The sequence below is a fragment of the Hyperolius riggenbachi genome, chromosome 3, assembly GCF_040937935.1.
Source record: "Hyperolius riggenbachi isolate aHypRig1 chromosome 3, aHypRig1.pri, whole genome shotgun sequence".
Lineage (NCBI taxonomy): Eukaryota > Metazoa > Chordata > Amphibia > Anura > Hyperoliidae > Hyperolius > Hyperolius riggenbachi.
Genome location: NC_090648.1, coordinates 97,830,905 through 97,847,147, shown reverse-complemented (window position 1 = coordinate 97,847,147; position 16,243 = coordinate 97,830,905). Strand labels below are relative to the sequence as shown.

The following is a 16,243-nucleotide window of genomic DNA, read 5'->3' as shown; positions in this document are numbered from 1 at the left end:
GTACTGAGCTACTACGAATGCACGGCCAACTAGATCTGGCTCAAAGGTCACTGTCTTCCTCTGGTTCCGGCATATACTGGACCGAATTAACAGCTGGTAAGTGCTGGTAAGTGATAGGTGCCTGGATGGGATCTGCTTCCCCCACGGCTTTGCGTCTTAGTATTAGCGCTCTACCCTCCTCTCTATTCAAGGGGGTATTTAGGTTGTTGAGGAGGTGCCCAAAGGATGTGGTTGGAGAGGGATTGTTACACCAAAAACATATCCGAATCTTTAATGTTCATAAAATAGGTTGTCGACTGTCAACAACCTATTTAATGAACATTAAAGGGGCACTATGGCGAAAAATTGTAAAATTTAAAATACATCCAAACATAAACAAATAAGAAGTACGTTTTTTACAGCGTAAAATGAGCCATAAATTACTTTTCTCCTATGTTGCTGTCACTTACATTAGGTAGTAGAAATCTGACAGAAGCGACAGGTTTTGGACTAGTCCATCTCTTCATGGGGGATTCTCAGGGATTTATTTATTTTCAAAAGCACTTAGTGAATGGCAGTTGCTCTGTCCAACTGCCAAAAAACTGTAGCGAGCAGGGAAGCTGGCCAGCATCATTGTTTAAATACTTTTTAGGAAATCTATATATATATATATAAAAGTGTGTGTAAGTGTGTGTGTGTGTGTAAGTGTGTGTGTGTGTGTGTAAGTGTGTGTGTGTGTGTGTAAGTGTGTGTGTGTGTGTAAGTGTGTGTGTGTGTGTGTGTGTGTAAGTGTGTGTGTGTGTAAGTGTGTGTGTGTGTATGTAAGTGTGTGTGTGTGTAAGTGTGTGTGTGTGTGTGTAAGTGTGTGTGTGTGTAAGTGTGTGTGTGTGTGCTGTGTGTGGTGTGTTGTGTGTTGTGTGTGTTGTGTGTGTGTGTGTGTGTGTGTGTGTGTATCACGCAAAAACGGCTTGACCGATTTGAACGAAACTTGGTATGCAGATCCCTTACTGCCTGGGATGATATGTTCTGGGGGTCTCGCGGCCCCCCTGCACACGTGGGCGGAGCTACAAACAGCCAATCAGATTTCACCTATTCAAGTCAATGGAAATAATGTAAAAGTAAACAAGCCAGAGTCCTCACACTTGGCACAGTTGGTCACTTGGTGACCGAGGTTACAAATTCAGGAAAAGTGGGCGGAGCATAAAACAGCCAATCAAATTTCAGCCATTCATTTTAAATGGGAAAATGTAAACTGCGACCATTCTTAGACTGTTAATCGCAGGGTTCTCAAACTTGCCACAGTTGGTCACTGGGTGAATGCGATTAAGATTCAAGAAAGTGGGTGGAGCCTACAACAGCCAATCAAAATTCACCTATTGATTTTCAAGGGGAATATTTAAACTGCTGCCATTCTTACAACTGTTAATGGCAGAGGCTTCAAAATTGCTACAGTCGGTCTTTGGGTGACTGGGGTCAAAATTCACAAAAGGGGCGGGGCCACAAACAGCCAATCAGATTTCCTTGGTGGATAAACTGCTTCCATTCACATATTTTTGATGCCAGGAACCTGAAAGCTCACAAACTTGGTCATTGAGTGACTGTATGTCCAGGTTACAAAAAGTTTGCGGAGCCAAAAACAAATTTTACTAGGAAAATATAAACTGTAGCCATTCTTACGCCGTTAATGGCAGTGTTCTCAAACTTTGCACAGTTGGTCACTAGGTGAATGAGATTAAGAATTTGGAAGGTAGGTGGAGCCTACAACAGCCAATCAGAATTCACCTTTCGGTTTTCAAAGGGAATATTTAAGCTGCTACTATTCTTATACTGTTAATAGCAGATGCCTCAAACCTGGTACAGTTGGTCACTGGGTGATTAGGGTTCAAATTCAGAAAGGGGGCGGAGCCACAAACAGCCAATCAGATTTGTTTATTTTTCAATGGGAATATACAAAGTATTGATTCCAAGGACCCCAAAGCTGATACACTTGATAATTGAGTGACTGTATGTCAAGGTTAGAAAAAGTTTGCGGCGCCAACAACTTAATTTTTTACATGGTAGAGTTCCCAAACTTGACACAATTGGCCACTGGGTGACTGGTATTAATATTCAGAAATGTGGGTGGAGCCTAAAAACAGCCAATCAAAATTTACCTATTGATTTTCAAGGGGGAACATTTACATTGCTACCATTCTTACACTGTTAATGGCAGAGTTCTCAAACCTGATACAGTCAGTTATTGGGTGACTGGGGTCCGAATTCACTAAAGTGGATGGAGCCACAAACAGCCAATCTGATTTTTTTAGATTGATTTTAGCCATTCTGTTATTGGCAGGGTTCTCAAACTTGACACAGTTGGCCACTGGGTGACTGGGACTAATATTCAGGAAAGTGGGTGGAGCCTACAGCAGCCAATCAAAATTAACCTTTTGATTTTCAAGGGGAATATTTACATTGCTCCTATTCATACATTCTTAATGGCAGAGGCATCAAATCTGGTACAGTCAGTCACTGGGAGACTGGGGTTTAAATTCTGAAAAGGGAGTGGGCCAAAACAGCCAATCAGATTTGTTTAATTTCAATGGTAAAATGCAACTTATTGATGCCAAAGACCCCACAACTCATAAACTTGCTCATTGAGTGACTGTATGTCAAGGTTAGAAATAGTGGGCAGAGCCAAAAACAACTAACTTTTTACACGGGAAAATATAAATTGCAGCTATTCTTACACTGTTAATGGCAGGGTTCTCAAACTTGACACAGTTGGTCACTGGGGGACTAGGATTAATATTCGGAAAAGTAGGTGGAGCCTACAAGAGCCAATCAAAATTCACCTATTGATTTTCAAGGGGAATATTGAAACTGCTGTCATTCTTACACTGTTAATGGCAGAGGCCTCAAACCTGCTACAGTCAGTCATCAAGTGACTGGGGTTCAAATTCACTAAAGGGGTGGAGCCACAAACAGCCAATCAGATTTGCTTTTTTTGGATAAACTGCTTCCATTCACACAATTTTGATGCCAGGAACCCAAAAGCTCACAAAATTGGTCATTGGGTAGTGACTGTGTGTCAAGGTTACAAAAAGTGTGTGGAGTCAAAAACAGATTTTTCTGGGAAATTGTAAACTGCAGCCCTTCTTCGCTGTTAATGGCAGGGATCTCAAACTTTGCACAGCTGGTTACTTGTGACTGGGATTAATATTCAGAAAAGTGGGTGGAGCCTAAAAAATCCAATCAAAATCACCTGTTGATTTTAAAGGGGAATATTAAAAATGCTACCATTCATTGCACTGTTAATGGCACAAGCCTCAAACCTGGTACAGTTAGTCATTGGGGTTCAAATCTAGAAAAGAGGACAGAGCCACAAACAGTTTCATTTCTTAGGAAAATACAAATTATTGATGCCACTGGGAAAATGTAGACTGCGGGCCTTCTTACACTGTTAATGGCAGGGTTCCCAAACTTTGCCCAGATGGTCACTGGGTGACTGAGATTAATATTCAGGGAAGTGGGTGGAGCCTATAATAGCCAATCAAAATTCACCTGTTGATTTTCAAGGGGAATATTTAAATTCCTGCCATTTTTATACTGGTAATAGCAGATGCCTCAAACCTGTTACAGTTGGTCATTGGGTGACTGGGGTTCAAATGCTGGAGAGGGGCAGAGCCACAAACAGCCAATCTGATTTGTTTAATTTCTATGGGAATATACAAATGATTGATGCTAAAGACACCAAAGCTCACAAACTTGGTCATTGAGTGTTTGTGCGTTAGGGTTAGAAGAAGTGGGCGGAACCAACACAAGTCATATACATACCCGGGCAACGCCGGGCAATCAGTGGGTGGAGACAAATACAAATTTCACTGGGAAAATGTAAACTGCAGCCATTCTTACACTGTTAATGGGAGGGTTCTTAAACTTTGCACAGTTGGTCACTCAGTGAATGGGATTAATATTCAGAAAAGTGGGTGGAGCCTACAAAAGTGTATTAAGCTTCACCTATTGCTTTTCAAGGGAATATTTAATTGCTACCATTTTTGCACTGGTATTGGCACAGGCCTCAAACCTGGTACAGTTGGTCATTGGGTGACTGGGGTTCAAATTCAGAAAAGGGGGTGGAGCCACAAACAACCCATCAGATTTTTTCATTTCAATGCAAATTATTGATGCCAAAGACTACAAAGCTCACAAACTTGGTCATTGAGTAATTGTGTGTTAGGGTTAGAAAGAGTGGGTGGAGCCGAAACCAGCCAAATACCTACCCGTGCAACGCCGGGCAATCAGCTAGTATCTTTATAAAGAATAAAAGCCTTGCTGAGAATCCCCTACGAAGAGATGGACTAGTCCAAAACCTGTCACTTCTGTCAGATTTCTACGACCTACTGTAAGTGACAGCAACATAGGAGAAAAGTAATGTATGGCTCATTTTACTCTGGAGAAAAACATACCGTACTTCTTATTTGTCTATGTTTGCACATATTTAAAATTTTACAATTTTTCACCATAGTGCCCCTTTAAAGATTTATTTTCAAAGTTTTGGTTTGAGTTATCACCAGAGGTAAGATACCTCTTTTTTTGTTTTCGGTGTAAAAAACCCACTCCAACCACATGCTTTGGGTGCCTCCCCAACACCCCCTTATTTCGGACACCTCTTCGGAGGTGTAAATCTGCATTAGTTGTGGTCTTCCATGACTAGGAAAGAACACAGGTGGAGAGCTACCTACCACCCAGACCCAGGAGGATACGGTATCCTAAGAGGGAATGGTTCTATCCACACAGGCGCATACGGTGGTTGCAGGATTGCAACCCACCTTTGTGAGTATTTTATACCCACATTCTGTCACCCATTTCCCTGACCTAATGATACTGCACCATTAGGCTCTTGGTATCCTTCATTCAATAGGTTCTGTAATTCCCTACCATTGGAAAGAGGAATTGGAGGAATCTAACCCATAACTACGTTCCTCTCTATGATGCCATATAAAAAGTGCTACCCTGACTATCCCTCATGCACTGTGCAGAGAACACTCAGAACTAAAATGCCTGCAGCAATTTGAAAAAGCTGGTGTTATAGTTATGGATGATTACACTTATCCACACACTAACTTGGATATCAAAGCTACATGTTTTATCAAAATCCCGGATGCATAACATAAGAAATATAAATATAAGACTCTAGTATACTACTGCCTTTGTATAGATCACTTGTAAGGTCACACTTGGAGAATGCAATACTTTTTTAGGAAGAGTTGGGACAAGGTCCTCCAGCACTCAAGGCTGAGACACCAAAGTGCGCCCCTCCGTCCTCCCACCCCAGCCGTCACACACTGATTGCTATTAGAGTAAGAGGCGCCCCAGGGCCCCCAACCTCCCCAACACCTTAATCTCTACTTATCTGGCTTGCAGTCACTGCCATGTATTCCCTTTTGTAATTTCACCTTCAAACACAACAGAGGAATGATAGGTGAGTGAGTTGTGCACCCCCCTCCTACACTGCACCTTGAGGCTAGCGCCTCTCTCGCCTCTGCCTCAGCCCTGCCCTGGGTTTAGGCACCACATTACAGGAAGGACAAAAACAGGCAATACATTCATCAAAGGGATGGAAGGTCTTAAAGAGACTCCGTAACAAAAATTGCATCCTGTTTTTTATCATCCTACAAGTTCCAAAAGCTATTCTAATGTGTTCTGGCTTACTGCAGCACTTTATACTATCAGTCTCTGTAATAAATCAATGTATCTTTCCCCTGTCAGACTTGTCGGCCTGTGTCTGGAAGGCTACCAAGTTCTTCAGTGTTGTGGTTCTGCTATGAACTCCCCCTTCCAGGCCCCTCTATGCACACTGCCTGTGTATTATTTAGATTAGGGCAGCTTCTCTCTTCTCTCTTATCTTTTACAAGCTGGATAAATCCTCCTCTGAGCTGGCTGGGCTTTCACATACTGAGGAAATTCAGACAAGGACAAAGCTGTTTGCAGGAAGAAAAGAGCAGCCTGAAACTTCAGTGCATGAGAGATGCAGGGGGAAAGAAACACACAAATGATCTCTTGAGATTCAAAAGGAAGGCTGTATACAGCCTGCTTGTGTATGGATGTATTTTCTATGTGTAGACATACTGTACATCAACCTACTTCCTGTTTTGGTGGCCATTTTGTTTGTTTATAAATAAACTTTTTAAAACTATTTTTAACCACTTTTAATGCGGCGGGGAGCGGCGAAATTGTGACAGAGGGTAATAGGAGATGTCCCCTAACGCACTGGTATGTTTACTTTTGTGCGATTTTAACAATACAGATTCTCTTTAATAAGCATGAAAAGTTAGAAAAACTGGAATTGGAAAGCCACCTAGTTTGGAAAAGAGAAGACTTGGCAAATTAGCTTTTTTTATCACAAGGTCTGTCTGTACAAGGGACAAGACAATGAGAACTATGCGAGGAGTGAGGAGGAAAGGAGATTTTAACACCTGTTTAGAAAGTAACACAGCAACAATGGTTGTTATGTGTAATATCTTACCACTCTAACATTAAAGGGTATCTATATTTGGGACAATCACATGACTAACTGGACCAGACCATGCAGTATCAGTACTGGAGCAGACCAGAAGACCAGGGAAGCACAAGCAAATAATTAGTCTTAGTTTGAAGCCCTTCCTGAATTACTCTACATGGGGGAAGCCATAGGGACAGGAGGGGAGGGAAATGCCTAAACAGTTCTCTTATAATAATAATTAATAATAAAAAATGTAAATAATAATAAATAAATTTGCCTGACCCTAACCTCTACGCCAAACCCCTTCCTAATCGCCTAACTTCCTCACTATAAGGGCCACTAACTGCGAATTTGCATTGTGAAAATTTGCATTAGTACCGACACCCAAGCAGTTTCAATGGAGTAGCTTTTATTAAATGTGTTTTTTTGTAATCAGTTCCTATGCAACCCCCTCCCCCCCCCCCCAGGTTTGATGCAGATTTTTGCACCACACTTTGCTCTGCATGCAATTTGCATGTACTGCGTATTTTTGGATTCTCAATGTGAAAAAATGCATCCATTTTCCCATTGAACATGCTTCCTCCTGTTTCCTGTGTAGTCCAAGTGATGTCATGTTGCTATGGAAATTAAAAGTTGGATGTGAAAGTTTGCTATTAAAATCGCATGCATTTTCATAAATTCTCATTAAAACCGCACGCCTGCAACTGTACTCAAAGTGCTATAGCAGTGGTGTCTGCAGAGAAGAAACCTTCAGAGTAAAGGTGGCCATCAACGGTACAATTTTGTAATTATCGATTGTTACCATAAACAGGTCGATTAGGACATTTTCTCTCTTTAGATATGATCGTAAAAATCCAACTTTGGTCACTTGGAACAGAAAATTCCATCCATCTGAAAGAATCGTTTCACATCGATTTTCACTAAACACTGCACTGTTTTCTGTACAATTCGATCATAAATATTGCGTCAAAAGATCGCATCTGAGGAAAATATTGTACCGTTAATTGGCACCTTTAAGACGAGGAGGGCCAGACGCAAGCTGTAAACTCACGGGAAAGGTAGTATCTGTTTTGTCTTCCTACAGGTTATATTTAGTAGCAATATTCATCGTTCTGTTTAAAGGGCTGCACTTGAAATCATTTCCAATGTTCTACATAATCAGATTAGAGATGTGGATGGGGACAATGGTGAAACTCTGGTAATCCATGGTATTGGGGGAATTTGCCGGTAATAACAGGGGCAGCCAGTCACCAGGGAGTGGGTTGACTCAGATACCTTAGGTCAGGGGTCTCAAACTCAATTTACCTGGGGGCCGCAGGAGGCAAAGTCAGGATGAGGCTGGGCCACATAAGGAATTTCCCAATCAGGAGCTCTAACCCCCCTCCCCCGCCATTCCCCCCCCCCCCCCGTCCCATTTTTATTTCAAAATCAATTTCACACTGAAGCGAACTATTCTGCCTATTTTACCTTATAGTTCGCTTCAGTGCTCCCATTACAAGTAAACCGCCGTGTCCCCGCTGCAAAACGAGGGCTGCAGAGCCCTCAAATCGCCCAAGGGGCAATCCGATGGCATTTCCTGGGAGCTCCTGACGACAATCGTGGCGCATCACCGCCTCTGCCCGCCCCTCACTCTTCCTTCACAGAGAGGGGCAGAGAGAGGCGGCGATCCGTGCGGCGATTGACATCAGGAGGGGCAGAGCTGAAGCTGAAAGCTCTGCCCCTTCCAGGAAATGCCGGCGGATTGCCCCCCGGGCGATTTGGGGGCTCTGCAGCCCTTGTTTAGAGGCAGGGATGCGGCGGATTACTTGGGAGCACTGAAGCGAACTATAAGGAAGCTTTTGCCGGCGCGGGTCACAAATTATTGTATCGAGGGCCGCAAATGGCCCGCGGGCCGCGAGTGTGAGACCCCTGCCTTAGGTACAGCAGTCCCTTGGATTCCCATTATCACCATACCCATTCTACATCTCTTCAGATATTCTACATTCTCATAGCCAGACATGAACTGACCTTGTGAGCCCATCTGAGCCACAGGGATAAAACAACATAAAGACAAATGAACAGAAGGATGGCACACCAACCTTCTTTGTGACAATGTTCCCCTGCTCATCTGTGAATTCCTCTTCTGTCACCTGCTCCCCAGGAATGTCAGGGACTTCATTCCCCTGAAACAAATGACATGGTTATTGCATAACACAATGGTATAAATAGCCTGGCCAGAGAAGCTGTACATACAGTAACTGCGACCATAAATACCCCGCTGGCTCGCTCACAATGCTTATTTTTATAACTAGCAATCCATGATGCAGACTCTACAGCTATGACAGGCACATTACAGGGAAGGAAGATGCAGATACAAGGTCATTAAAATGTATTACCAAGAAATCTGAGAAAATAAGTGAAAATAAGAAATAATGATCAACAAGATCTCTGAAAACCAAAACAGTCAAAAAGGGTGTCCAATGAAAGTCTAGCTATCCCAGGCTGAGGTAGACAGGTTGTTGTTGCTGTGAGATTCTGCACATCTGCTACCTGTGCTATTAAATTATCGCTCTGGGCTGAACAGTAATAAGCGAGGAAAGATGCATGCTGAGGCCTGTGGAGACAGAATGTCTGATCTGTGTACATATTCTGGGTCAGTGACAGGAAGTTTTCCTGATCAACGTACATATTCTGGATCAGCGACGGGAAGATTGCCTGATCTGTGTACACATCCTGGGTCAGTGACAGGAAGAATTCCTGATCTGTGTACACATTCTGGGTCAGTGACAGGAAAATTGCCTTATCTGCGTACATATTCTGGGTCAGTGACAGGAAAATTGCCTTATCTGCATACATATTCTGGATCAGAGACCGGAAAATTGCCTTATCTGCGTACATATTCTGGATCAGAGACAGGAAGAACACCTGATCTGCATACACATTCTGGGTAAGTGACTGAAAGAATGTCTGATCTGCGTACACATTCTGCATCAGTGACAGGAAGAACTCCTGGTCTGTTTACACAATCTGAGTCCTTGATGAGAAGAAAGCCTGATCTGCATACATATTCTGGGTAAGTGACTGGAAGAACGTCTGATCTGCATACATATTCTGGGTCAGTGAAAGGAAGAAAGCCTGATCTGTGTACCTATTCTGGGTCAGTAACAGGAAGAAATCCTGATCTGCGTACCTATTCTGGGTCAGTGACAGGAAGAAAGCCTGATCTGCGTACATATTCTGGGTCAGTGACAGGAAGAATGCCTGATCTGACTGGAAGAACATCTGATCTGCGTACACATTCTGCATCAGTGACAGGAAGAACGCCTGGTCTGTTTACACAATCTGAGTCAGTGACAGGAAGAATGTCTGAACTATATACACATCCTGGGTCAGTGAAAGGAAGAGAACCTGATCTGCATACACATTCTGGATCAGTGACAAGAAGTGCTAGTGGAGAAGCAGCCTGATAGCCAGAAAAGCAAAGTCGGCAATGGCACCGTCTGTATTCCTGGTTTCTTTTGACAATTTACTTTTAAAGCAGTGCAGAACATCACCAGCCATAACATACCATACAATAGCTAGACTGCTGGAAAAAAATAAATAGATAATATATAGTGAAAATAAAACTCTCTCCTTTCATCGATGACCGTTGTCATGGATTTGACATCATAATTAGGCCTCTTGACCACAGGGAGGCTGAATAGAGCGCTCGTCAGGCAATTCAGCCTCCCAGCTGCCGGCCATGAATGCCATTTGGGTGCTATTTAAATGAAGCCGAATGGAAGTGTTTGTAGCACCACCCATGTCATAACTTGACACGTGATGGTGTTATCCTGTGGCAGAGTGACTCTATGGGAGAGGGGCACCTCTTGCTGCTGGTACTGAGCACTAGCAAGCAGCCAGCCAGTGCACAGGAGCAGCTGACAGGCGGTGAATACACTGCCTTCAGTCTCCCGTGTGGGAGAGGCCAATGGCAGGCCATTTAGGCTGCTAGCAGAGTATTTAGAGGGGAACTGTAGGGCTGTGGGTGAGCTATGAGAGGCCTAAGTGTCTATCCAATAGCTTAGGCTCTCTGCGAGGGAACGGGGTGCATTTGATCTGCAATGTGAGTAGAGAGGAAAGAAAAGTGCCTCTCCAGGACAGGTTGAGGAGAAGCTTCCTGCTTGCTGGTCCCTCAGAAGACTCCACAGTGCTTCACACAGAATACTAGATTATTTATTCAGTGTCACTTTATGACTACTGCAGGTCAATACAAAAGTGCTGATGGTGCTCCAAGCAACTAAAATGTATTACTTAGCATCCAATCAGATTGAGTTCCACCTTCTACAGAAAGAGCATACTTTGAGGCTGTGTTCCCATTAGAGTTAAGAAAAGACATTTGTTGTCCGTTCTCCACTGACAGTGAACATATCCTATTTTATACATAGGAGCCATTCACACTTGTCAGCCTGCAACAGATCCATTGCGGTAACTGCACACTTCTGTGCAGTCCACGATAATCCTGGAAGAGCAGATGCGTTCCCATTATATAGGTATAACGCATCTGCCACAGTTCCCATTATATAGCCTATGGGGGCAATGCAGCCGGACCATTGGAGTGGACACTACACTATCTGCTCCGCTAGCTGCACATGATCCACTTCCTTGATGGGCCCACTTCCTTGGTGGGCGACAAGACTGATAGCTCTCCCTCAGGCTCTCACTTGTGCCAGATCACGTGCGGCCAGCAGGAGGGGACAGTGTAGTGTAAGCTCCGATGGTCCGCTGTGGTCCGGCTGCAGTCTGGGGCAGATGCACTCCCCCATAGACTATATAGGGAACACATTCGCCTGCCCAGGATTATCGCGGACTGCACAGAAATGCGATCCGCTTACTGCACTGGATCCCGCGATCCGCTTACTGCAAAGGATCCCACAGATCCACTGCAGAGTGACAAGTGTGAACGGCTTCTATTTATGAAGTAGGAGCCATTCACTGTGAAGCGGAGAATGGACAAAAAATATATACCGTATTCCTCCACTACAGTGATTCCTCCCTCAGTGTGTTTCTCACATTATATAAAACCCTTGTCCCTGTGTCCATGCTTTCGGCCTACTGCGCATGCGCGGCACGTGAGGGCCATTGGGACAGCAGGATGGGGCCAGGGGGTGGGCGTGTGCTCGCATGTGGTGCGCGTGCGTGTGTGCATAGATACGCATCACGGCCGTGCATGCGCGGCGACAGGGACGGGAGGAGGCAGAGGCCCAGCGCCTGTTATTTTAACGGGTCTTAGGTCTAGTCATAACTAATCTTTTTATGGACCTTTGCCTGTAATTGTACCCATCTTCCAGGCAGGTGATAAGGGGGCGGGGGTAAAGGCTGATACACATGTTAGATAAACTGGGTTTATTTAGTCTAGAGAAAAGACGCCTTAGAGGGGATCTAATTACCATGTACAAATACATCAGAGGGAAATATAATAGCTTGGCGGATGAGCTTTTTGTCCCTAGGCCTTCTCAAAGGACTAGAGGACATGATCTGCGCATGGAGGAAAAAACGTTTTAGCCATTTATTTAGGAAAGGGTTCTTTACAGTAAGAGTGATTAAGATGTGGAATGCATTGCCACAGGAAGTCGTTATGGCAAACTCTATACCTGCATTTAAAGGGGGCTTAAATGCTTTCCTTGCGTTGAAAGACATCCATGGCTACAAGTACTAGGTAATGCCTAATGATGTTGATCCAGGGATTTTATCTGATTGCCATCTGGAGTCGGGAAGGAATTTTTTCCCTTTTGGGGCTAATTTGGACCATGCCTTGTAAGGGTTTTTTCACCTTCCTCTGGATCAACAGGGATATGTGAGGGAGCAGGCTGGTGTTGTACTTTATACTGGTTGAACTCGATGGACGTATGTCTTTTTTCAACCCAAATAACTACCGTATGTAACTATGCAACTATGATGCAATTTTCGCATCAGATAGACTGATTGTTCAATAATTGCATCTGATCTGCAGTCAAATGAGAAAAGGATTGCTATTGAGATCAGTTCCGCACAAAATTGGTCCCTTTCTTGATCAGAAGCAGATCGGACATGCTGAATTGTATCCAGCGATCAGTCTATCTTAAGCGATAATTGCATTGTGTATATCCAAAATCAGTACAATTACCTCTCTCACAGTTCTGTCAGTGTTTTGTCATCTGATTCCAATCCCTTGCAAAAAGCAAAACCCTTGGAGCAGTAAAACTAATGGAATCCACGGCAATTGTTTCCATTAGTGCAATGCGCTTTCTCAATGTGATTTTTTTCCTGATCCTAATTGCCATCCAGCTGCGTTTTTGCTGCATTGAGCTCCTGTACAACGTATATAAGTGCAGGAAAATTGTATAGTAATCAAGCCGATATGCTATTTTTTTGCGATTTGGTTATTCAAATTATTATTCCGCTGTTTTTTTCCTCTCCTATTGGAAATTGCAAATGCACCGCGACAGATCACGGCGAAATAGCAGAAGAATCATAGTAATGGAAAATAGGAAGAGATGCTACAGCAGCGGGATCACAATCACGTTTATTAATGGAAAAGTGCCCTAAGGGCCCTTTCACACCAGAGGGATTTTTCGGCGTTTTAACGCCACGGCCGAAGTTGGCGTTTTGCTAGGTAAAAGAAAGTCCATAGACTTTCATTTTACCTTTCACATCTAACTCAGCGTTTTGGAGCGTTGCGTTTCAACGCTCCCAGGAGCTTTTTCTGGGCTGTTTACAGCCGAAGTTGGCTGTTGGCGTTTCAATGATAGTCAATGGAAAACGCCAACTTCAGCGTTTTCAAAGTGTTTTCAAAGCGTTTTACAGCTAACTTGTTCACTTATTTTTATAGAAGAAAAAAAAAAGGACGTTTTCATATGAGCGGTAAAACTCTTTCAAAACGCTTTGAAAACGCTATGTATTGGCGTTAAGCAAAAGGCTGACTTTCAGCCTTTTCTACCGCAGCCTCTAGTGTGAAAGAGCCCTAAGAGACAGTTCGGCCTGGTTCACACATAAATCTGTACATTTCCGGACCAGTCCAGTACTGTCCTGTCAGTTTTCTATCAGTCTTACCTGACTGGACTGGAAATGTACAGCTTTTATGTGTGAACACACCCACAGAAACATACAAAACTGACTAGACCGGACATGTACAGATTTATGTGTGAACACATCCATACAAAACACATAAAAGACTGATGTGAACAGTCAAAAACTGACAGGACACCTTTTTATGTGTGAACCAAGCCTTTAAACAAATAATCAACCCCCCCCCCCCCCGCCCTATTTACCAATAGTTCCTTTAACCCCTTGCAGCCTACAAGTCCCACGCCACATCTTCGCTCCCAGCCGCTGACCCAGGGTCCTCACCAGTGCAAAGGCCAACCTCGAGGTCGTCCTTACTGCACCTGCGCGAGCACCGCTGCCAATCAAGCCCACGTTATCCACAGTGTGCTGTGCAGGCGCAGAACTACTGCGCAGTACACCGCGGGGCTTGATTGACAGCGGCGCTCACGCAGGCGCACTAGAGGAGTTCGGCCTCTGCACCATCGGGGACCCCAGGCGAGCGGAGATGCGGCGTGGGACTTGTCGGCTGTAAGGGGCTGGAGGAAGCCCCGGGTAAGTAGATTGGGGAGGTGGGGTTGTGTTTGCCTGATGATTCCTTTAAGATGGCTACTAATGATCCAATTTCTAGCAAAAATCGCTTGAGCAGCCAGATAATTCTGATCGGAAGTTTAATATCGTAATACATCATTCACTACACCATCAAAGCACCAATCTTTGTTTCCTATGTATCACAACCAACAAGTAAATACAAATTTTGTTTTGACGAAAATCCAATCAGACGTTTTTATAATCGTTTGTGCCCATCAACGGAGATAATTTACAACCAATCCGATCAGTATTATCTGATCGCTCAAACGATTTTTTCGCTAGAAATTTGACATTAGTGGCCACCTTTAGCGACTCTAAAACACTGTGGAAGATGTCAGTGTTATATAAAGACAATAACAACGATTAATGCTCATACTGCAGGACGGCAACCTATGACATGGTATCAGTAGGGCATAATTGCTATTATAGAAACAAGATACTGTATATATATACTGGCCGCTGCATTATCTATCTATCTATCTATCTATCTATCTATCTATCTATCTATCTATCTATCTATCTATCCAGATTTTGTGTCTTTATTGCCATGCAGAATAAGTCATATATCTATACACCCAACCTGAATTCCATAGACTAAAACAGAAAACACACACATATAGTGTGTAAAATATTACGCTGGGCACTCCGTTACCTTGACGATGACTCTGCGCCGCACAACCTTGGTGGTCAGTGTCTCCTCGTCGTCCTCCACTCCTCCTTCCCCCAGCTCCCGATCCAGCTCATCATGCAGTCTCCTCAGTATAAACTTTGCTGCTCCCCGCACAATATGCACTACGTTCTGACAGCTCACCACAAAAAATCCAATCAGGACGATGCAGACCCCCAGCTCTGTCAGAAAGCCCCACATCCTTCACAGCCGCCTCACCTGCCGGGGTCACACCCCTTCTTCCTCACAAAACTGGATCTAATAAAGTAACCTTGACTTCCTGGCTCTCCTACCTAAGCAGCTGTAACATTGGTGTCTGTCCCCAGCCTATCCCTGGCATACTCCTGTCTGCCCCCTGACTGTAATACAAATAATACAGATAACAGCAGCGTATAACTGGGACACAACCCGACACCAAAGAATCCCTACTGTAAGCCAAAGATAAAAATAACACTCTCCTCTTCTAAAAATCAATCAGCTTCCACCGATCAGCACTTCATTCAAAACCCCCCCAAAAAGCCAGTTCTCAATCCATCAGATGTGTCTCCCCCTGTTCAGGTCTGGGGGTAGGGGGAAACCCCGGGTGTCAGCTCCTGGGAAGATGTCAGACTGTGTGTCTGAATCTGTCAGCTGTTTGAGGAGGAGGGGCTGAAATTAGAGCTAATGGGAAAGGAAGGCGGAGGAACACTTAATACCGGTTAAAATTGGAAGGCAGGTTGGAAAACAGAGAGGTGGTAGAGGGCGACGAATAACCTCAGAGCTGCACTAAAAGTCACTGGGAGTCTCAAACTAACAGCGCTTTAAAGGGGCCCACACACCGGTGCTTCTGTAGGAGTGGATCAGAGCCTGGGAAATTCTTTGTCACCCACATGCATGTTAACTTTGGGCTTTGTGCTGGCCTAACTGTGCATGGCACTGCCTCTGCCCCACCAGCTTATCACAACTAGCCTTCCTGAAGCCTGGAGGAGACCTGTTATATTGCAATGGAATTACTGCTATGATGTAAGATCTGGAGCCTGTGTATGGGTACCATAGCAAGCAAGCAAAGGTGGCCACACACGGTGTAATTTTTCTGTTCGACTGTATCTCAATTTGATTAAAACAATTGGTTGTACCCCAAAAATTTGAAAGCTATCAAATTTCCCATTTTTCAAGACTGGGCGTGTTGGAAAACTCAGACCAACTTTACCAAGACATGTATGGTGTGTGATGGATTGTCAAATTGTATTCAACTATTCAGTATATGCCAAACTTTATTTATTGTTTGTATAAACAACAAAAAAGATGAAATAATGGAGGTGTGTGTGTGTGTGTGTGTGTGCGTGCGTGCGTGCGTGCCTGTCTGTCTGTCTGTCTGTGTATAATGTAAAGTTGGATTTAGTATGTTGTTGTTATTATTTAAGCGGTATGTAGTGTGAAAATAATATACATGGAATTGTATTTTTTGTTGAATTGTCATAATATGTAACTGTATTGTACTT

General features: G+C 43.8%; 1 protein-coding gene across 11 annotated transcripts in view; it reads right to left on the bottom strand.

Moving 5' to 3' along the window:
* ANK1 (ankyrin 1) overlaps positions 1 to 16,243 on the bottom strand; it is a 460,733-nt gene that overhangs the window by 32,701 nt on the left and 411,789 nt on the right. For 10 of the 11 annotated variants that reach the window (XM_068274645.1, XM_068274648.1, XM_068274649.1 and 7 more), the window contains one exon: positions 8,542 to 8,625. In XM_068274645.1, coding sequence (XP_068130746.1) covers positions 8,542 to 8,625 — 84 coding nt within the window. Of the gene's footprint in view, positions 1 to 8,541; positions 8,626 to 14,747; positions 15,405 to 16,243 lie in introns of those variants that run through there. The other variant, XM_068274656.1, reaches the window with a different exon arrangement.